The 21,116-nt window shown below is 41.9% G+C and overlaps 1 protein-coding gene across 9 annotated transcripts in view; it reads right to left on the bottom strand.

The window, feature by feature from the left end:
* Positions 1–21,116, bottom strand: part of nadkb (NAD kinase b) — a 114,731-nt gene that overhangs the window by 44,768 nt on the left and 48,847 nt on the right. For all 9 annotated transcript variants that reach the window (XM_059992090.1, XM_059992101.1, XM_059992080.1 and 6 more), the window contains 6 exons: positions 20,254–20,362; positions 16,990–17,075; positions 12,956–13,058; positions 6,329–6,486; positions 4,123–4,222; positions 1,113–1,270 (listed from right to left, as the gene is read on the bottom strand). In XM_059992090.1, coding sequence (XP_059848073.1) covers positions 1,113–1,270; positions 4,123–4,222; positions 6,329–6,486; positions 12,956–13,058; positions 16,990–17,075; positions 20,254–20,362 — 714 coding nt within the window. The remainder of the gene's footprint in view (positions 1–1,112; positions 1,271–4,122; positions 4,223–6,328; positions 6,487–12,955; positions 13,059–16,989; positions 17,076–20,253; positions 20,363–21,116) is intronic.

A 21,116-nucleotide genomic window follows, 5' to 3' on the forward strand; every position in this document is an offset into this window, starting at 1 on the left:
AACCTGCACCCACCTTTGGAAATTAATAGTAAGGCTATGCTTGTGGTCAAGCCATTCAAATTCTTGGGGACTACCATTACCAACACTGAATTACCAGCACAATTCGCTCATCACTAGGAAAGCCGAGCAGAGATTGTACTTCCTATGCCAGATTAAGAAACTTAACATCTCCAGATATATCCTGATGAATCTTTACACAGCCATCACTGAGGGTGCTATAACCAGCTCGATGACCATTTAGTTTCTTGCCACCTCCTCACTCTACAATTCCAGGACGCAGCGAATAGTTGGCCCTGTGGCAAAGATCACAGGCTGTCAGCTATTGACATTAAAAGACCTGTTCATCGCCAGAGCAAAGAGCTGCAACAGACACTGCTGACTCCACCCACCTTAGGAGTCACCCATTCATTAAACTGCCATCAGGGAGATGCTATAAGTCCATCACCACCAGGACTACATGTAATTGCCACAGCTTGGTTCTTGGAGGTTATCCAGCTTCTCAACAAAACTTACTCAGGTGTTGTACCTTAACTGTCCCTGCCAACATCTGTTAAATACTTTCCTGGTTTCCATGTTCAAATCATAATTATTGAGCCTGTTCACGTGCTCACATTTATTTAAGTTTGATAACTGACATTTACGCATGCAACAGTTCAGCTAATTGTTGATTGCTCATGCTGTTTGCACTACTGTCTTGTAAACTGCTGGTTGCTATTGTGTTGTCTGTTATGGTACTGTCCTGTGTTTTATGCTTGGCACTGAACCACAATCGATTCTAAGTATGTTTCACATAATGGCAATAGAGTGATTCTGATTCTGATGAGCTAGGGACAACCTGCAGCTATCACCAAGTTCCAGCACCAACACCAACACAGCATGTCCATAGTTTACTCATCCTAACCCGTATGCCTTTGTAATGTGGGAGAAAACTAGAGCGCACGGAGGAAATCCACGCGGTCACAGCGAGAATGTACAAACTCCTTACAGGCAGCAGTGTGAACTGAACCCTGATCTTACAGCTGGCATTATAAAGCATTACGCTACTGTGCCACACATATTAATCACAAAGGTGGCTGATGCATCACGCTATGAACTAATCTTAACATGCTCACCTTTAGCTCCATTCCAGCCGGTACTACGATGGGTCGGAACGAAAGGGAGTGTGGGCAGATGGGCGTGATCATGATGGCCGGGACATTAGGGTGCATCATAGAGGCACCCGCCGCTGCAGCGTATGCAGTGCTACCAGTGGGCGTAGACACGATGACTCCTGAAAAAACCAAGCACGCACCAAGTTCATACCCATCCACAGGTGATTCAGGAGCCCCACACCCCGGAGATTCCCAGGAAAGAGCTTCTTTTACCCAGAGACTGTGAGAATGTGTAACATATTACCAGAAGAGATAGTTTAAAGGGGAGGCTTTAATGTAGCAATTCACCTCAACCACAATCGAGGGCAGAACACAAACTGTAGAATGAAAGGATGTAGGAATAACAACAGCATATTCACTGGGCCAAGAAAGCTCACTAGCAACTCTACTTTCTCAACAGGCTGAAGAAATTTGGCATGCAGCCTTTGACCCTCACCACTTTTATACATGCACCAAAGAAAACAGAATGCATCACGGCTTGGTATGGCAACAGCTCTGCTGGCCACGACCACAACTGTACGAAACTGCAGATAGTTGTGGCCACAGCTCAGCACACCACAGAAACCAGATCCCTCTCATGAACTCTGTCTATATTTCACTGCCTCAGCAAAGCAGTTAACTTAATCAAATACCTGATTCATTCCAGAAAGTTACGTAGCGCGGAGCAAGAACGACAACAGAGCAGTGATTAACCATTCCCCACCCCCACCCCCCACCCCCCCCCCCCCCCCGAGTCATGTTACTATTGGTGTAGTCTGGACAACTTAGTGTGGGAGCTATGAACTGATCCCACCAAAACAAAAAATATGCATACTCGAAAGCCTGTTCCAAAAAGAGAGTGCCCCCCGCACATAGGAGACACAAATGATACATCATCATCAGCAACATATGCACCCACAATTAATCTGATATGGTGCACCAACATTGACCATTCTCCCCGTTCTCAAGGGCAGAAGGTACAAATGCCTAATGCGCATACCTCTAGGCGCGAAGACAGCTTCTATACTATCCCCTAGTGCAATAAGATGGACTCCTGACCTCACATTCTACCTCATCATGGCCTTGCACCTTATTATCTACCTGCACTCCACTTTGTCTGCAATTGTAATACTTTATTTGCAATTGTAACACTTTATTCTGCATTCCCTTGTACTACCTCAATAAACTGAGATGATGAAATGATCTACATGGGTGGCACATTACACCAAACTTCTCAGTGCTCCTTGGTACTTGTGACAATAATAAACCAATTTACTGACGAGACCAACTTATGCTGTACATTTCTGTTGAAATTAACTTCTATTATCTGACTGTGTGAACTATTACAGTTAAAATGCATTACAAAGTTTCTTCTTTTCACAGGGAGCCATTGGAATGGAATACACCATGCAGGAGTTAATTACACAACTTTAAAAGTAGGGCAGCTAAATTTGAGAGACAGGATGCCGCCACCATTTAAATGGGGTAAGTTACAGGTGCCCTGAAATTAAATGTATTTATTGCTTATTAATATCCCTCCAGAAGACCATAAAACAGAGGGAGAATAAGGCCATTCAGCCCATTCAACACCATTCAATCATGTCTGATTTATTACCTTTCTCAACCCCATTTTCCTGCCTTGTCCCTGTAACCTTTGATACCCTGACTAACCAAGAACCTATCAACCTCAATTTTAAACAAACCCAATGACTTGGTCTCCACAGTCATCTGTAGTAAAGGAGGACAATGGTGTTTAAGGCTTAGTCAGCCTTAATAAACTAGACAATCTTTCCTCACCCTTTTCCCAAGTATGCCTTCTGACCAATGAAACTCTCATTCGTTTCAGTGTGCTGCTTGAAATGCTTTGCACTTTAAATAATGCATTTCTGACACTATTTTAGACTCGATATCCTTTACACCACAAAGTCCACCACCTTTTCACCCTTGCAGTTTGCCGTATTGAGAGGCCAGAGGAGAATGGCCAGACTAGTTCAAGCTGACAGGAAGGTGATAATAACTCAAACAACAACACAACAGTAGTGTGCAGAAGAGCATCTCTGAACGCACAACACATCGAAATTTGAAGTGGTTGGTCTACAGCAGCAGAAGACCACGAACATACACCCAGTGGCCACTGAGTATAGATCAGTACACAATACTTTTGATGCACAACAGAACTACATAGGCATCAGAACAGAGGCAGCAAAAATTGTATGAACTGAAAGATGGGATGCTGCCCGGAGGAACTTAAAAGGACTGAGGTGACAGAAATACACAAGGGCTACAGAAGCAGAGACAACTGCATAGAGACAAGATGAAAAAGTGGTGGACTCGTTGATGCAAAGGATATCAAGTCTGAATAGGATGCTGGGTTGCAAATAGTTTGATTCAACCCAAGTACACACTCTAGAGCTACAGGTCAGAAAAACTGAACCATTTGGTCCAAGAACACAACAAACATCACAAAATACATGTAAAACCAGAGGTTGGTTAGATCAGGGCAACAGGCGCCAAAAGGACTAAGTCTTAAAAATTTCTAACTAGTGTATGAATAAGCTGCAGAATAAAGAGTCATAGAATTATAGAACACCAAAGTACAGAAACGGGCCCTTTTTTGTGGGGCTTATGCCAAACTTTTAATCTGCCTTATCTCATCAACCTGCACCTAGACCATAACCCCCCCATACCCCTCCATATTACTATCCAAATGACTCTTAAATGTTGAAATCAAACCCACATCAACCAGTTCTGCTGGCAGCCTGTTCCACACTCACAACACCCTCTGGGTAAAGAAATACTCCTTTTCAGTTCCCCTTGAACATTTCACTTTTCACCCTTAACCCATGACCTCTAGTTCTAGTTCCACCCATACTCAGTGGAAGGAGCCTACTTACACTGACCCTATCTGTAACTCGCATAATTTTGTACACATCTATCAAATCTCCCCTCATTCTCCTACACTCTAGGGAATTATGAATATTATTATTCTTACCGTCACCCTGGACAGAAGTGATGAGTCTCCCATCCAAGTACAAGTCCACATTGGAGAGGTATGAAGAAGGTCCTCGATCCACCACCAGTTCATTCAGTACCTGAAACAACATGCATTCGGAAGAGTCAATGTTCACTGTAATGGCACTTTGTTCTCAGAGCCAGGGTACAATGAATGTCATTAAGCAAAATATGTGAAGTTCATGTAATTTAGTGGTCGTTTTCACTTCATGTTATCTATCATGCATATTTTGCTTCAGGTATCCAAGTGTGAATTTGAACTTGCCTTGATTGGTCTCTTCAGTAAGAATACAAGAGACATTGTCCAAATCTACAAGCACAAATACAAGACCAGAGGATGTCGAGATGATGTTCCCAATTTCTGGCATTGCAAAGAGAACAGAGGAGGTTCACAAGAATGATCCCAGGAACAAAGGGGTTAATGTAGGAGGTGCCCATGATAGCTCTGGGTTTATACTCAGCAGAGTTTAAAATAATGAGGGGGATCTATCGAATGTTGAAACCTATCGAATATTGAAAGGCCTAGATGTGGAGAGGAATATTTCATATAACAGGGGAGTCTAGGACCAGAGGGCACAGTCTCAGAATAAAAGACTGTCTCTTAAGGATAGAGATGAGAAGGAATTTCCTTAGCCAGAGGGTGATGAATCTGTAGAAATCATTGCCACAGATTGCAGGGGAGGCCAAGTCATTTGAGTATATTTAAAATGAAGGTTGATAGGTTTTTGGTTAGTCAGGGTATCAAAAATTATGGGGAGGAGATGGGAGAATAGGGTTGAGGAGGATAACAAATCACCCATGATAGAATGGTGGAGCAGACTCAATGGGCCAAATGGTCCAATTCTGCTTCTAGTTCTTAAGGCCTAGGTCTAAGAAAAGCAACAGTAAAGCTGACAGTGCAAGGGAGAAATGCAAGACAGGACAGTGTGGCACAGCTAGGGAAGCTGCTGCTTCACAGCTCCAGCAACCAGAGTTCTCCCTGTGACTGCGTGGGTTTACCGAAGTTACTCTTGCTTCCTCCCACATTCCAAGGGGTAGAAGGTAAATTGTCAATTGCAAGTTGTTCCCAGTGTGTAGAACAAGTTACAGGGAAAATCAGCAAGGGATGCAATTAGTCTGTGAGCTGCAAATGGCTCAATGAGCTGAAATGGCCATCTTTGCCATTAGGAAACAAGACAGGATCTGGGATGTAAATGTGGACTACAAACACATCATAGACAATCTGCTGCATACTTTTTGTTTCAAACATCATTTTTACAAAATAGAAAATAACAGCACAATACAGCTCTTCCGCCCAAAATGCTTGCCGAACTTTTAACCTACTCTACGATCAATATAACACTTCTCTCCCACAAACCCTCCATTTTCTTTCATCCATGTGCCTACCCAAGGTTCTCAAATGCTCCCAATGTATTTGTCTCTGCCACTATCCCTGGCAATGTGATCCACACACCCACCACTGTGGAAAAAAAAATCTACCTTCTCATCAACTCCCCACAGATTTTACCACCACAGGGCAAACTACAGTAACTAGTTAACCAAACATCCCATGTTTCTGGAATTGGAAAAGAAACCAGCAATTGGGTAAAACCCAAGAAGAAAACCCATGGAAAACATTCAAGTTCCACACAGACAGCACCAGAGGTCAGGACTGAACATTGGTTGTTGGAACTATAGGATAGGAGCTTACTCTGGGAGCCATGGTAGTGCAGTGGCTAACATAACATTTCATAGAACCAACGATCAGTGTTCAATACCTGCCACTGTCTGTAAGGAGTTTGTCTGTTTTTCCCATGATCATGTAATTTCCTTGTGTTGTTCCAGTTTCTACCTCAATCCAAAGATTGACGGCTTTGGGTTAAAAACTTGTGGGCATGCTATGTTGCCATCAGAAGCATGGCCACACTTGTGGGCTGTCCGCAGCACAACCTTGGACTGTGCTGGTCGATGATGTAAATGACACATTTCACTGTATATTTGATGTACATGACAAATAAAGCTAATCTACAAACTTGAGCAGGTCTTTAAAGCAACGCTATCTAAAATAGAAACTTCTGCTCGCACAATTTGGTGCAAATTGAACAGGTTTTTATAGCATTTCTAATTGGTGACCCTGGCCTCGTTGTTCCTTCCTGTGTTGTGTAGACAGGAGTTTGCGAAGGGACCACTCGTCATTGTTTACATACATGTATTTGCATGAAGGCTTTTTGTGTCTCATTGTCAATGCGACTCTGAGGGATCAGTCCATTATCCTCCACTTGGTACTTGCTCTCTGGCTTTGCTGTTTTTAAATCCTTAACCACCTTCACCTTCAGGCGACTCCTCAGAATTATCCTGGCATCTCCTGTTCAAAGACAAGGTACCAAATTAAGTTCTGTTTACTTATGGGGTTGATCATTCTACCACTGGCTAAAATAGCAATAAAGGCACCAATTACAGAACAGCTCATCTATTCGTGGCACCACCCCACAGACCCCCCCCCCCCCAATACTTACATGTGAGGTATAAAGAAATACAGCATAGAAACAGGCCTTTCAGCCCAACTCAACCATACACACCACAAATCCCATCTAAAGTAGTTCCATTTGACTGTGTTTGGTCCATATTCCGATAGAGCCTTTCGATCTACATACTTGTCCACGTTATTTTTGTACCTGGTTCAACCACCTCTTCTGGCAACTTCCTCTATATTTGCACCACTCTCTGCAATATGAAGTAGCCGCTCAAGTCCTTCATTGACCTTTCCCTTTTCATCTTAAATCGATGCCTTCCAGATTTTCCATTCTCTTTCCCTGGGGAAAAGATACTCTCACCATAAACTCAGGTCCTTGAGTCCCGGCAGCCCAAGCACTTGGTCAGAGAATAAGAATATCACAAGACCAAAACTTAGCATCCAAAAACTGCACTCCTGACTGATATTCATAGGCACTTGGAAGTGTTTTGAATGCTTCTATTAATCCTTTAAGCTTCTGAAGTTTCTCTCTTGCTTGCTCAAGTCTACAGCTGTCAATCTTCCCTCAACACCTTAAGTTTTCCACTCCTTATATCATAGGCCATCTCCAAGTTGTGAATGCCCTCCTTATGAATACCCCAACATAAAAGCTGTCAAAATATTAAATACAAAATTCCAGCATTGGTTTGTCAGTTTTTTCCTTTGTTCTAAGGACTGAGCTAGTTTCCTGTCCTTACATTTTTTACTGTTGTTTCTTATCAAAAGAAGAATGTAAATTTATTTTCAAAGTACATATACAGAAACGTTCATTTTCTTGCAGGCATTTAAAGGAACATAATGAAATGCAATAGAATTAACGAAAAACTATACATAAACCAAGACTGGCAAACAACCAATCTGCAAAAGAAGGCAAAATTGTTCAAATAAAAATACTGAGAACAGCAACTGTACAGTCGCTGAAAGTGAGTCTGTAGGTCGTGGAATCAGTTCAGATTTGTGGTGAGCGAAGTTATCCATGCTGGTTTAGGAGCCTGTCGGCTGTAGGATAACTGTTCCTTAACCTGATGGTGTAGGACCCAAGGCTCCTATGCTTCCTGCCCCAGGATAGTGGCTGGTGAGAGTTTTGATGATGGTTGCTTTTTCCTTACGGCAGCGTTCCTTGTCAAGGTACTCATTAGTGGAGAGGCTTTGCCTGTGATTCACTGGGCTGTATCCATCACATTTCTATTCCTGTCCACTGGTGTTTCCATACCAGGTCGTGATGCAACCAGTTAGGATACTATCCAATGTGCATCCATAGAAGTTTGTCAAAGTTTCTGGTGATGTGCTTTTACTTAATTAAAATGCTGCAGAGGAATGGGTACTTCAGTGTATTCTCTGTCATTAGAAATAAACCAACTTTGAAAGTTCGGTTAAAACAGGACCTGTTTATTATCCAGAGACAGTCTGCATCCACACTCTAGTTTTTGAACAGTCATGTTAGGGTCAAACTCTGGATATGCTCAAGTAGCAATTCAGTAAGGCTTCACAGATTAATAACTGATTTTCAAAAAAAAAAGAAAAATTGTGCTTTTGTCTGACCTGCTGAGTTTTTCCAGCATTTCTGGTTTCATTTTAGATTTCCAGCATCTGGATTCTGTTAATTTTTTTTAAATTTCATTTGGCAGCCTTGCCTATTGCTCGGGCCTAAATAGTGGAGCCATCATCTCAAGCAAATACCTCTGCAGCGCAATATACAGAAAATGTCTGAAATGTTCAATAATTCGGCTCTCTCTCTCTCTCTACGGATGCTGTACTTTCAGAAATTTCTGTTTTATTTCAAGTTTCCATCATCTGCATCTTTTTATTTTTCATTTACCGTCAATATTTTGAGCCTACGTTGAAGTGCTATTCAGGTGTGTTGTGTTATTCAGACGGCAGTGATGAAGATAGGAATACAAATGCTATAGGTCATGCTTTGTTTGTTCAGAGACCTGAGAAAAACTGCATTCAGTTTAAAACCGTACACCTCAGGAATTATATACTGATGAACTACTTCACTCACAGCATACTGTGAGTGTGGAACAAGCTTCCAGCTGAAGTGGTAGTTCATTTGTAACATTTAAGTTTAGATTGATACATGGATGGGAGAGCTATGGAGGAACATGGTCTGGGTGTCTGGGTACAGATTAATGGGACTAGATAGAAAATCAGGCTTGCATGGACTGGATGGACCAAAGGGTCTGTTACTGTGCTCTATGACTCTTCCCCCCCACCCCCCGCTCCCTCAGAGACAATAATGCTTGAATATATCTGCACAAGCATTTCCTTTCTTTTCAGCATTGTGTACAGTCAGCCGTCCTTATCCGCAAGGGATTGGTTCCGGGACCCCTGGCGGATACCAAAATTCGCGGATGTTCAAGTCCCTTATTCAACCTGATTCAATGCAGTGGATCTTAAGACCCAGCGGAACCCCAGACCTTATTAGTGCAGTGGACATTAGGACCCAGCGGCGGAGATCTGAATCCACAGTGTTTCTGTTCACGAAAATAATCACGATTGCGATTGAAAATAAAGTTGAAATAATAAAGCGATCGGAAAGAGGTGAAACGCCATCGGTCATTGGAAAAGCGTTAATTTTAATGGATAAAGTGAGAAAGGCTGTGCCCTGATAAAAGCTACAATTATTACTAAGCAACGCAGTGGTTTAATTATTGGGTTTTGGGGTTTTGATCCTCACATCAAACCAGCACGGTGGAGAGTGCACTCGATAGCGGTCTGTCACTGGATCAAACTCGGGAAGAAGTTCCCGAGCCCGGCGCTGAAACATACATTCTTAAGTGTTTTATATACATAGAAAGGTAAAATATATACTATATACTAAGACAAATGTTTGACTGATGCTAAATAATACCAAATGTACCTGTTCTGACTTACTAAGGGAACTTGTGATTTTTTTCAATCCTGATCCACGATAACCCACTCACATCCTCCTGTATACTTTAAATAATCTCTAGATTACTTATAATACCTAATACAATATCAATGCATTGTTTAGGGAATAATGACAAGAAAAAAAAGTCGGTACATGCTCGAACAACAAATGCTGGAAGAGCACTTCCGGGTTTTCGTGATTCGGGGTTGGTTGAATTCACGGATAAGGAGGGCTGACTGTACAATCACCTACCTCTTACTACTCACTCATCACATTGCTAACCCATGCATGTCAATTAATGGATTTCTCAACAGATTTGAAATTCATTATTTTTCCAGAATTCAGATTATTCCTCAAGATATATGGACAAGAAATGAGAGAGCACAGAGAAGTAAGTTAATTCTTATGGGACGGGCAAAAAAAGCACAAGATGCAAAATAGCTGCAAGTGTTGAAGACTCAGCCAGCACTATGCTCACTCCATTGAGGCCAACTTCAAATGGTGATGCCTCAAGAATCCAGCAACCATTATGACGGACCCTCACCATCCAGGATATTTCCACTTCTCATTACTACCATCAGGGAGGAGGTACAGAAGCCTGAAGACACACACTCATTGTTCCAGGAACAGCCTCTTCCCCCTGCCATCAGATTTCTGAATAGTCCACAAACCCATGATTTTGCTCTCTTTATGCTCTATTTTTTATATTGCAAAGTACTGCTGCTGCAAAACAACAAATTTCAGGACACGTCAGTGATAATAAACCTGATTCTAAATTATTCTGATTCCAAATGGCTCCTTTCTATACTTCTAGTTGAATACATTGAGTTCTATCATCTGCCTGCCCTTCCTGACAGTCTAACTGCACGCTACTGAGTCCCTTCACTCTGGTTCCCACCACACTCACCCCACTCCCACCAAATTAGCTTAAGCCCTCCCCAACAGCTCTAACAAACCTGCCAGCGAGAATATTGGTCCCACTTGGGTTTAGGTGCAACCCATCATTTTTGAACCCCAGAACCCCAGTCATACCTCCCCCAGAAGAGATCCCAATGATCTGAGACCCTAAAGCCCTGACTCCTGCACCAGCTTCTCGGCCACACATTAATCTGCAAAATGTTCCGGTTTCAACCATCACTGGAGGCAATCCATAAACTGCTACCCGGGAGGTCCTACTTCGCAGCTTTCTACCTAGCTTTCTAAATTCCTTTTTTCAGGACCTCTTTGCTTTTCCTTCCTATGTCATTGGTACCAATATGTACCAAGACATCTGGCTGCTCTCCCTCATTCTCCAAAATGCTGTGGATGTGATCTGAGATGTCCATGACCCTGGCACCTGGGAGGTAACATACCATTCAGGAGTCCTGTTCATATCCAAAGAATTTCCTGTCTGTTCCTTTGAAGTCCCCAATCACTACCAACTCCCTCTTTTCCCTCTTTCCATTCTGCACCACAGACAATGCCAGTAACCGGACTCCATGGCATTTCCCTGCGAGGTCATCCTCCACAACAGTAACCAAAGGGGTTTACTTATCGAGGGGAATGGCCACAGGGGTACTCTGCACTGCCAATTCATATTTCTATTTCTCCTATCAGTCACCCAGCTACTCGCCTCCTGCAACTTCAGCATGACTACTTCCCTGTAACTGATTATCTCCTCACTCTCCCATACAAGCTGAAGGTCATCCAGCTGCTGCTCCAGATCCTTAACAAGGTCTTCAAGGACCTTCAGCCGGATGCACTTCACACAGATGTAATTCCATGGAAGACACTGGGTCTCCCGGAACTCCTGGGAGAGATTCTTAGATAGGCACATGGATAATAGAAAAATGGAGCCTGTTTGTACACAAGAAGATGGTGAAGGTAGATTTTTTCTTAAAAGCAGACACATCACAACATAGTGGGCCAAAGGGGCTAAACTGTGCTGTACAGTTACGTGTTCGAAATAAAACTACAAGTATGTTGATTTAGGATAATGGGAATGAGATTTAGAGGGAATCTGAGGGGGGACCATTTTCACCCAGAGAGTGGCAAACCTGAGCACGTGGTGGAAGCAGTTACCGACAGTACCTAAATACTTAGAATCTGCATTTCAATTGCCTACACATGGTAGTCTACAAACCAACAGTTGCACTGTACGGTTATAATTTCTACAAATTATTTTACCCTCATTATGCATCGTGTTTAAAAATCACTTTCCTAGTAAAATAACAAGAACAGAGTTACAAAGCTGGTGGATCATTATACCAGAACATGTAGCAAAATAAATCCTTAACTTAAACTTTTTACTTTAAACTAGCAGGACAATCAAATTTAAACCCAGGCATAGAAAAGGACAGAAGAAAATTAATCTGTCAGAAACTCAGTGGCCACTTTATTTGGTACTCATGCTTGTTCATGCAATTATCTAATAATGTGGCAGCAATTCAATGCATAATAGCATGCAGACATGGTCAAGAGTTGAGTTGTTGCACAGACCAAACATCAAAATGGAGAAGAAATCAGAATTGAAAAGAATAGAGATCTAAGTGACTTTAATCATGGAATGATTGTTGGTGCCAGTCAGGGTAGTTTCAGTATGTCAGGAACTGCAGATCTCCTGGGTTTTCAAGCACAACAATATCTATAGTTTACAGAGAATGTGCAAAAACAATAAAACATCCAGCGAGTAGCAGTTCTGTGGGTGAAAACATCTTTTTAATGATAGAGGTCAGAACAACATGGCCAGACTCATTCAAGCCAACAACAACAACAGTGCCGTGCATAATGAATGCACAACACATTGAACCTTGAAGTGGATATGCTACAGCTGCAGAAGTCCTCAAATGTGCACTTACTGGCCACTTTATTAGGTAAAGGAGGTACCTAATAAATTAGGTATCTTTGATCTCATACATCTTAAAACTGCTTAGGTCACCTTTCAATGCAGTACTGCTTACAAGAAGAATGGGGAGGTTTTGGATAGACTGTAGACGTTCACCAGGATTGGAGAGTAGGACCTACAAAGAAAGACTGGACAAATTCAAAATGTTTCCTCTGAAGCAATGGCTATGAGGCAATGGCTAGAGGTTCATAAAATCACAAAGAGGCATAGATAGAATAGAGTGTCAAAATCTTTTCCCAGGATGAAAATGTCAACAACTAGAAAGATTAAGATGAGAGAGGAAAGGTTCAAAGGAGATTTATATGGCTGGTTTCTTTTATATTTAAAGACAGAGTGGTGGATGCCTTGAACCCATTGCCTGGGAAGATGGCAGAAGAAGATACAAGTGACATTTAAGCAGCATTGAGATATGCAAATGAATGGGTGGAGAATTGAGGTATATATACTACATGCAGGCAGATATGCAGTTTATATCCGGTTAGCAAAAGGGACTTTTGCTGTGCACCAGTGTTCTATATCCATGCACGCAGACAACAGAATAATCTAGAAAGTTTTGCGCTTACCTTTAATTACATTGGTTACTTCTGTTCTGTAGGACTCAAATTTAAATGGAGTGAGAAATCCAAGTGAGCCAAGATGGAATGCCATAACAGGAGGGACACTGGTCTGAAAAGAGATCGCAGTACTTTAGCCACATGGAATTACATTGCCGATGCCATACAGTGAAGGGCAATGGTCCCTACTTCCATATGGGACCTCTGAGCCCCTGTCCAACTGGAATATTACACACACACACACGTACAAAGATGCAGTGAACAGCTTGCATACTTTACCCTACATACTGTCCATACAGACCACTTCATCACAACAGTCCACTAAGGTAGTCCAAGGTAAAACAATAACAGAATGCAGAATAGTGTTACAGCGCTGGCAGAAAATAAAGTGCGAAGTTATAATGAGGTAGATTATGAGGTCCAGAGTCCATCTTACCATACCAGTGAACTTTTCAATAGTCTGATAACAATGGAGTAGAAGCAGTCTGTGAGCCTGGTGGCATGTACTTTTCAGCTTCTGTACCTTCTTCCCTGGACATTCACTCTTCTTCCTTCTCCCATTGAGCAGAAGATACAAAAGCCTGACAGCGCATAGCACCAGGTTCAAAGGCCCTCCTTGATTATGCTGGTTGCTTTAGTAAGGCAGCAAGAAATATACACAGAATCCATAGAGTTTTTTTTTGCACTGGCTGGCTCCCATGATCTTCTGATAAACCCATGTGTTCAAGTTAGTGCCAGGACTCAGGGTTGGACATCCATCACTCAATGTAGGGATGAAACAACTTTATTAGCTATGCCACCATTCCCTCCTTATAACCATACAGAAAAAAAAAAGAAAAATGATCAAACACATGTGCTCAGGTATAAATGCTAAAAGCCAATGAACAAGAATCTTGATCCCGAGAAAGAATCTTTGTGGTGGGCTCTACTGTAGTTCATTTCAGGAGCATTTCATCAGCTGCTAACCCAGTGCTGTACATTAGGGACCCATGGCAGCGTAGCGGTTAGCATGACACTATTACAGTACGATGCATTCCACAGTTCGAAGTTCAGTTCCAGCATCATTCTGCAAGGAGTCTCTGTGCATCCTCTGGTCTCCTCCCACACAAAGATATATGGATACTGTAAATGGTCATTGTAAATTGTCCCATGATTGGGTTAGGGCTAATCGGGTTTGTCAGGGGTTGCAGGAAGGCCCATTAAACCTACTCTGTGCTATTTGAATAAATAAATTCTTCCTTAACTCTGAGGAAGCCAATGCTATTTTCTTCTTACACCACACCCACACACCCCCACACCCCATGTGCAGTCTGTACCCAAGCTGTTTAAAATTAAGCTAATTTATCTGGATGATTATGTAATTGCTGTGGATACTTAGATCCTAGTCACTTTTTCCTCAGGAATCTTTAGTTCCACAGTTGGGATGGGGTGGGGTGTGGGAGGGGAACATGAATGGGAACAAATGTACCTGGATCACTGACTGTTCAGTCAGTATTGGAGTGCAGACAGATTATCAGCTTCTTTCTCAAATCTGTATTACATACAGAAGTGAGAAAGGTGATCTGGTCAAGTGGTGTTAGAACCTTGCACTTAATATCACGAAGACCATGACTGTGGACTTCAGGAAGGGTAAGTCGAGGGAACACACTTCAGTACTCATCACGAGGTCGGCACTGAAAAAGGTGAGCAGCTTTAAGTTCCTGGTTGCCAACATCTCTGAAGATCACCTACCACCCTACCAGCCTCCGGATCCAGCACATTATCCTCAGTAACTTCCGCCACCTTCAACAGGACCCCACCACTAAGCACATCTCTCCTTCTCTACCCCACTCTGCATAGATCTCCCACCTGGCCTTATCCCTACAAGCATAAGTGCCATACCTCTCTTACTACCATTCACGGCCCCAAACAGTCCTTCCAGGTGAAGCAATACTTCACTTGTGAGTCTGCTGGGGTTATCTATTGCATCCAGTGCGGCCCGACGCAGATTGGGGGACCACTTCGTCGAGCACCTCAATAGATAGGATCGCCAGGTTGCCACCCACTTCAACTCTGCTTCACATTCCCATTCGGATATGTCCATACATAGCCTCCTCTATTGCCATGATGCGGCCAAACTCAGGTTGGAGGACCAGCTAAGAGTCTTTCAGTTCTTGTTTGGGGGATTTTCACCCATTCTTCCTTGCAAAAGGCTTCTAGTTCTGTCAGATTCTTGGGCCGTCTTGCATGCACTGCTCTTTTGAGGTCTATCCACAAATTTTCGATGTTGTTTAGGTCGGGGGACTGTGGGGCCATGGCAAAACCTTCAGCTTGTGCCTCTTGAGGTTGTCCATTGTGGATTTTGAGGTGTGTTTATGATCATTATCCTGTTGTACAAGCCATCCTCTTTTCATCTTCAGCTTGCTTTTCTTTTTTACAGATGGTGTGATGTTTGCCTCCAGAATTTGCTGGTATTTAGTTGAATTCATTCTTCCCTTTACCAGTGAAATGTTCCCCATGCCACTGGCTACAATACAAGCCCAAAGCATGAGCGATCCACCCCCGTGCTTAACAGTTGGAGAGGTGTTCTTTTCATGAAATTCTGCCCCTTTTTTTTCTCCAAACATATCTTTGCTCATTGCAGCCAAAAAGTTCTATTTTAACATCATCAGTCCACAGGACTTGTTTCCAAACTGCATCAGGCTTGTTTAGATGTTCCTTTGCAAAGTTCTGATGCTGAATTTTCTGGTGAGGACGAAGGAAAGGTTTTCTTCTGATGACTCTGCCTTGACGGTCGCATTTGTGCAGGTGTCGCTGCACAGTAGAACAGTGCACCACCACTCCAGAGTCTGCTAAATCTTCCTGAAAGTCTTTTGCAGTCAAACGGGGGTTTTGATTTGCCTTTCTAGCAATCCTACAAGCAGTTCTCTCGGAAAGTTTTCTTGGCCTTCCAGATCTCAACTTGACCTCCACCGATCCCGTTAACTGCCATTTCTTAATTATGTTACGAACAGAGGAAACAGCTACTTGAAAACGCTTTGCTATCTTCTTATAGCCTTCTCCTGCTGTGTGGGCATCATTTATTTTAATTTTCAGAGTGCTAGGCAGCTGCTTAGAGGAGCCCATGGCCGCTGATTGTTGGGACAAGGTTTGAGGAGTCAGGGTATTTATAAAGCTTTTAAATTTGCATTACCTGGCCTTTTCTAACAATGATTGTGAACAAGCCATAGCCCTAATTAAGGTCTGAGACATAGAAACATAGAAAACCTACAGCACAATACAGGCCCTTCGGCCCACAAAGTTGTGCCAAACATGTCCCTACCTTAGATATTACTATGCTTACCTATAGCCCTCTGTTTTTCTAAGGTCCATGTACCTACGTAAATGTCTCTTAAAAGACCCTATCGTATCTGCCTCCACCACCGTTGCCAGCAGCCCATTCCCATACACTCACCACTCTGAGTAAAAGACCTACCCCTGACATCTCCTCTGTACCTGTTCCCCAGCAACTTAAACCTGTGTCCTCTTGTGGCAACCATTTCAGCCCTAGGAAAAAGCTTCTGACTATCCACACAATCAATGCCTCTCATCATCTTATACACAACCTTGGTAAAAGTTATCTGAGAGCTCAAATCTCTTGGGGTGCCCAAACTTTTGCATGGTGCTTCTTTCCTTTTTTTCCCAGTCTAAAATTGTACAAAACAAAAATAATACACTAATCTTGCTTAAAATGTTTCAACTTCAACTTCATGACTTTTGGTGATCGTACTCACATAACTATTCACAGTAACAGAAATTTTGACCAGGGGTGACCAAACTTTTGCATACCAGTTGTATTTCTTATTGTAATTTATAGTACATTTTATATATTGCACTGTACTGCTGATGCAAAGCAACAAATTTCATGACATATGTCAGTGACAATAAACCTGGTTTTGATTCTACAGTGTTTAAACCTTAAAAGTACGTCTTTGTTGTACAGTGCATTTGGACATCCAGAAAGGGGCCACATGTTTGCATGCCATTTCTTGGTGAGAAGGTGCTGAGGCCAAAAACAAACATACCTGGAAGAGTGAGGAAGCATAGAGCAACGTGCCGTCACCACCAAGACAAATAATTAGGTCTATGTAGCCCGACAGCTCATCATAGCCTGGGATTTAAAAAAGAACTGGGTGATGAACTTACATACTAATCATATGATCACTTTCAAAGTTCAAAGTAAATTTATTATCGAAGTATATTTATGTCATCATATACAACCTGAGGTACATTTTCTTACAGACTTTCTCAATAAATTTAGAATAGAATAATACAATAGAATCCATGAAAGACCACACCTACTTGGGCCAACTGACAGGAAAAATGTGCAGATATTCCAACAGTCAATCAGAAGGGCTGTTCCCACTCTCCAAATTATATACCCAGCATAAGTCAATTGGTTCAAAGTTCAAAGTAAATTTTATTGTCAGAGTACATATACGTCACCACATACAACACTGAGGTTCATTTTCTCACGGGCATACTCGACAAATCGATAGAATAGTAACTATAACAGGATGAATGAAAGATCAAGTAGAGTGCAGAAGACAACAAACAGTGCAAACACAAATATAAATAAATAACAATAAGTGACAAAGGTTATGGGGAGAAGAATAGAGCTGAGAGGGAAAATAAATCAGCCATGATTGAATGGTGGAGCAGACTCAATTGGCTGAACAGCCCAATTCTGTTCCTACGTTTATGGTCTGAGTACATGGAGGAAATTCATGTCCTCATCCAAGCTGCATTACATTGTATTTATCAGGATTTAACCTCCTTTGGATTGAAATATTTGTACCTTTCTGATCATGCTGCCATTTGTGACTTAGTGAATTGCCTTGCTAAAATCAGTGCAGTCTGTATCAAATACTTCAGCTTCACCAGCCTTTGTTTCCTCATCGATCAAGCCAGACAAATCCATGGGCTAACCATTCCTTTGTTATTTATACAGACCTTCAGATCTTTTAACACCTAATTATTTGGCATCAGGCTGAAAGCCTGTAGATACCATGTTCATCTTTTTCCCCTTTTAAATAGTATTCACACTCTGCCTACAGATAAAGAAAATAATTTTCAGAGATCTGTGATGTCTTCTCAACCACCTCTTAATTGCCTGGGATACAAGACGATAAGACTTGGAGCAAATTAGTCCACTCGGCCCATCAACCCTGCTCCACCATTCCATCATGGCTGATTTATTATCCCTCTCAACTCCGTTCTCCTGCCTTTTCACATAAAGTTTGACACCATGACTAACCAAGAACCTATCAACCTTTGCTTTAAATATAATCCATGACTTGGCCTCCACAGCTGTCCATCGCAATGCATTTCACAGACTCACCACCCTATGGCTACATAAATTCCTTCTAATATCTGTTCCAAGTGGACATCCCTCTGTTCTGAGACTATGCCCTCTGGTCCTAGACTCAACCCTGTAGGAAGCATCCACTCAGTCAAGAGCTTGCAATATTCAATAGGTTTCAATGAGATCCTCCCCTTGTTCTAATGAACTACAGCAATTACAGTCCCAGTTCCCACCAACACGCTTCATATATTAACCTGTTCATTCCCAGAATCATTCTTGTTAACCTCTTCTGGTCCCTCTATTTCTGGTTATTTATTTACTTACAAATACAACACGGCCCTTTTGGCACAACAAGCTCAAGCTGCCCAATTTTTTAATCTCATCTTCTAATTGTCCTCTTCTTCCTTAACTCCATCTGCCTCACACATTTCAACGTAAACACAAAGACTGCAAATGTCAAACCCAACCATCAACAATTCCACCAGCCCCTCACAGATGCAGCTCAAGCCACTAAGTTCGTCCAGTAATTTCTTGCTACACATTTCAATGTACTCTTCAATCACATTCACATCTTAAATTTCCATAAGCACAAGGGATCCTGCAGATGCTGGAAATCCAGAGCAACACACACAAAATGATGTGGAGAAACTCAGCAGGTCAGGCAGCATCTATGGAGAGGAATAAACCATTGACATGTCAGGCTGCATCCTTTAATCAGGACTGGCTGAAGGACCTTGGCCCAAAATGACAACTGTTTATTCCTCTCCAAAGATGCTATCTGATCTGCTGAGGTTAAACTTCCATTCACTCGGTGCAACTTCAGATTCGAATGGGGCTTACATTTTCTGCATGTGAAAAATATCAACCTTCTCTAATTCCATCCCCAGCAATATACTTCTCTCATTTTCCTTCAACATTGAGCTCTTTCATTTGATGCCCATTTTCCTTCTTATCTAATCATTCCCCTCATGTTCCTCATTCCACTCGTAGTGCCAAGGCCTTTGGGAATGCTACTCTTTTCTTCAGTGGGTCATGAAATCTCCCTAGATTTCTTGATGCCCAAAGAAAGACGATAGAGAACTATTGGGCGCCACTTTAGCATAACAGTTAGTGAGATGCTATTACAGCTTGGTGCATTCTGGACTTTGAAATTTAATTCTGGCACTGTCTGTAGGGTGCTTGTCATTCTCCCCATGAACCGTGTGTGATTTCTCCGGGTACTCTGGTTTCCTTCCACTGTCCAATGATCTACCAGTTAGTAGGTTAATTAGTCATGATAAATTGTCCTGTTATTAGGCTAGTGTTAAAGAGGTGGGTTGCTGGGCAGTGTGGCTCAGTAGGCTGGATCGCTAAATGAAAAAAATAAAATACAATTTATATCACAGGCTCATCTACAGTCAATGGTTCAGCTAAGGGATGGAGAAACAAACCTTCATCATATGAACACAGCAATTCAAGTTGGCCATCTTAAGAGTATAGTTTGATCTGGTGATACTAGTACTGAGTTTCTTTGGGAGACAAGAATGAGGCATAAAACTTGGTGGTTCTGGCTATGTTACAAGATCAAAGAACAAACATAAAGAAGGACACTAGAATTAAGTTGTGATGTCAAACTAAAGATTGTTTTTAATTCCAGAGATAACAATTAACGAATAAAATAAAGATTCAAGTAGGGCGTGAGTTCTGCTGCAAAAAAACTTAAGTTTCTAGAAAAATACAAAGTAACTGTACTGTAATTACTGGAAACTACACTGAGCAATTACATGTATATAGGTGATTATATAAAAATATATAAAAATACAAGGATAAGAAAGTTAAACTAAAAGAAAAATAACAATTCTACACCCTAATGTAACAGCACTCAAGCAAAGGCAGTAAAGTCTGATTTTCCTACCAACACCCATATCTCAAAATACTAAATAACTGCTACATTTACTCTTTAAATAAATCTACACAATGATGGTACCCGTGCCTATCATCTCACCTTCTCGGAAGGGGCTAAGTTGCCGCCTGATGCGCTCAAAGTCTGCATCTTTAGCAAGCGCTGCATCGTCCACCACTTTCTTCTCAACAAATACAACCAAGTGTTTCTCCTGGATATACAAAGGCATGGGGAAAAAGAGGAGAACATTGCTTCAGAGTCTACCTCAAGGATTTTGTTTTAACTAATTGATTAGCCTTACTCAGTTGCATAGCCCTTTTAAACATGCAACATTGTACCTCACTCCCCTGTTCTTGCCCCAGAGCACTTTTAAAATCTTCATTTTTATTTTATTTTACTTTACTTATTTACAAATGCAGTGTAGAACAGGCCCTTCCAGCCACAGCCCCCAGAAACTCCTGATTTAACCCTAGCCTAATCACAGGGCAATTTATATTGACCAATTTACCTACAAATTGATATATTTCTGGACTATGGGTGGAAACCAGAGGACCCAGAGAAAACCCACACATTCCACAGAAAGGACATGCAGACTCCTTACAGATGACATCGGAATTGAATTCTGAACTCCGATGCCCTGAACTCTACGCAAAATGCTATGCTACAGTGGCGCTCAAGCATTTAGACAAGTTTTTTCCGAAAAATTACTATTGGATCCAATTCCATTTTTCTTCCAGACAATGCACCCCAGCTCACAAGACCAGGACAATTTTATCTCGTCTTCCCCTGTCCATTCTGCCAATTACCTTACATCATTTTCCACCGGTTACCAATCCAATTGTCGGCTTTTCCTTCTTCTGAAGGAGAAATAATTCTGCCCCAACAGAGGCTGGCTAGGAACACTACGTCATGATTCTCTCAAGCTGACGATGAGAGAAGGTAGGATGGAGGAGGGGAACAAGTGT

Source organism: Hypanus sabinus, chromosome 2, assembly GCF_030144855.1.
Source record: "Hypanus sabinus isolate sHypSab1 chromosome 2, sHypSab1.hap1, whole genome shotgun sequence".
In the NCBI taxonomy this organism is placed as follows: Eukaryota; Metazoa; Chordata; class Chondrichthyes; order Myliobatiformes; family Dasyatidae; genus Hypanus; species Hypanus sabinus.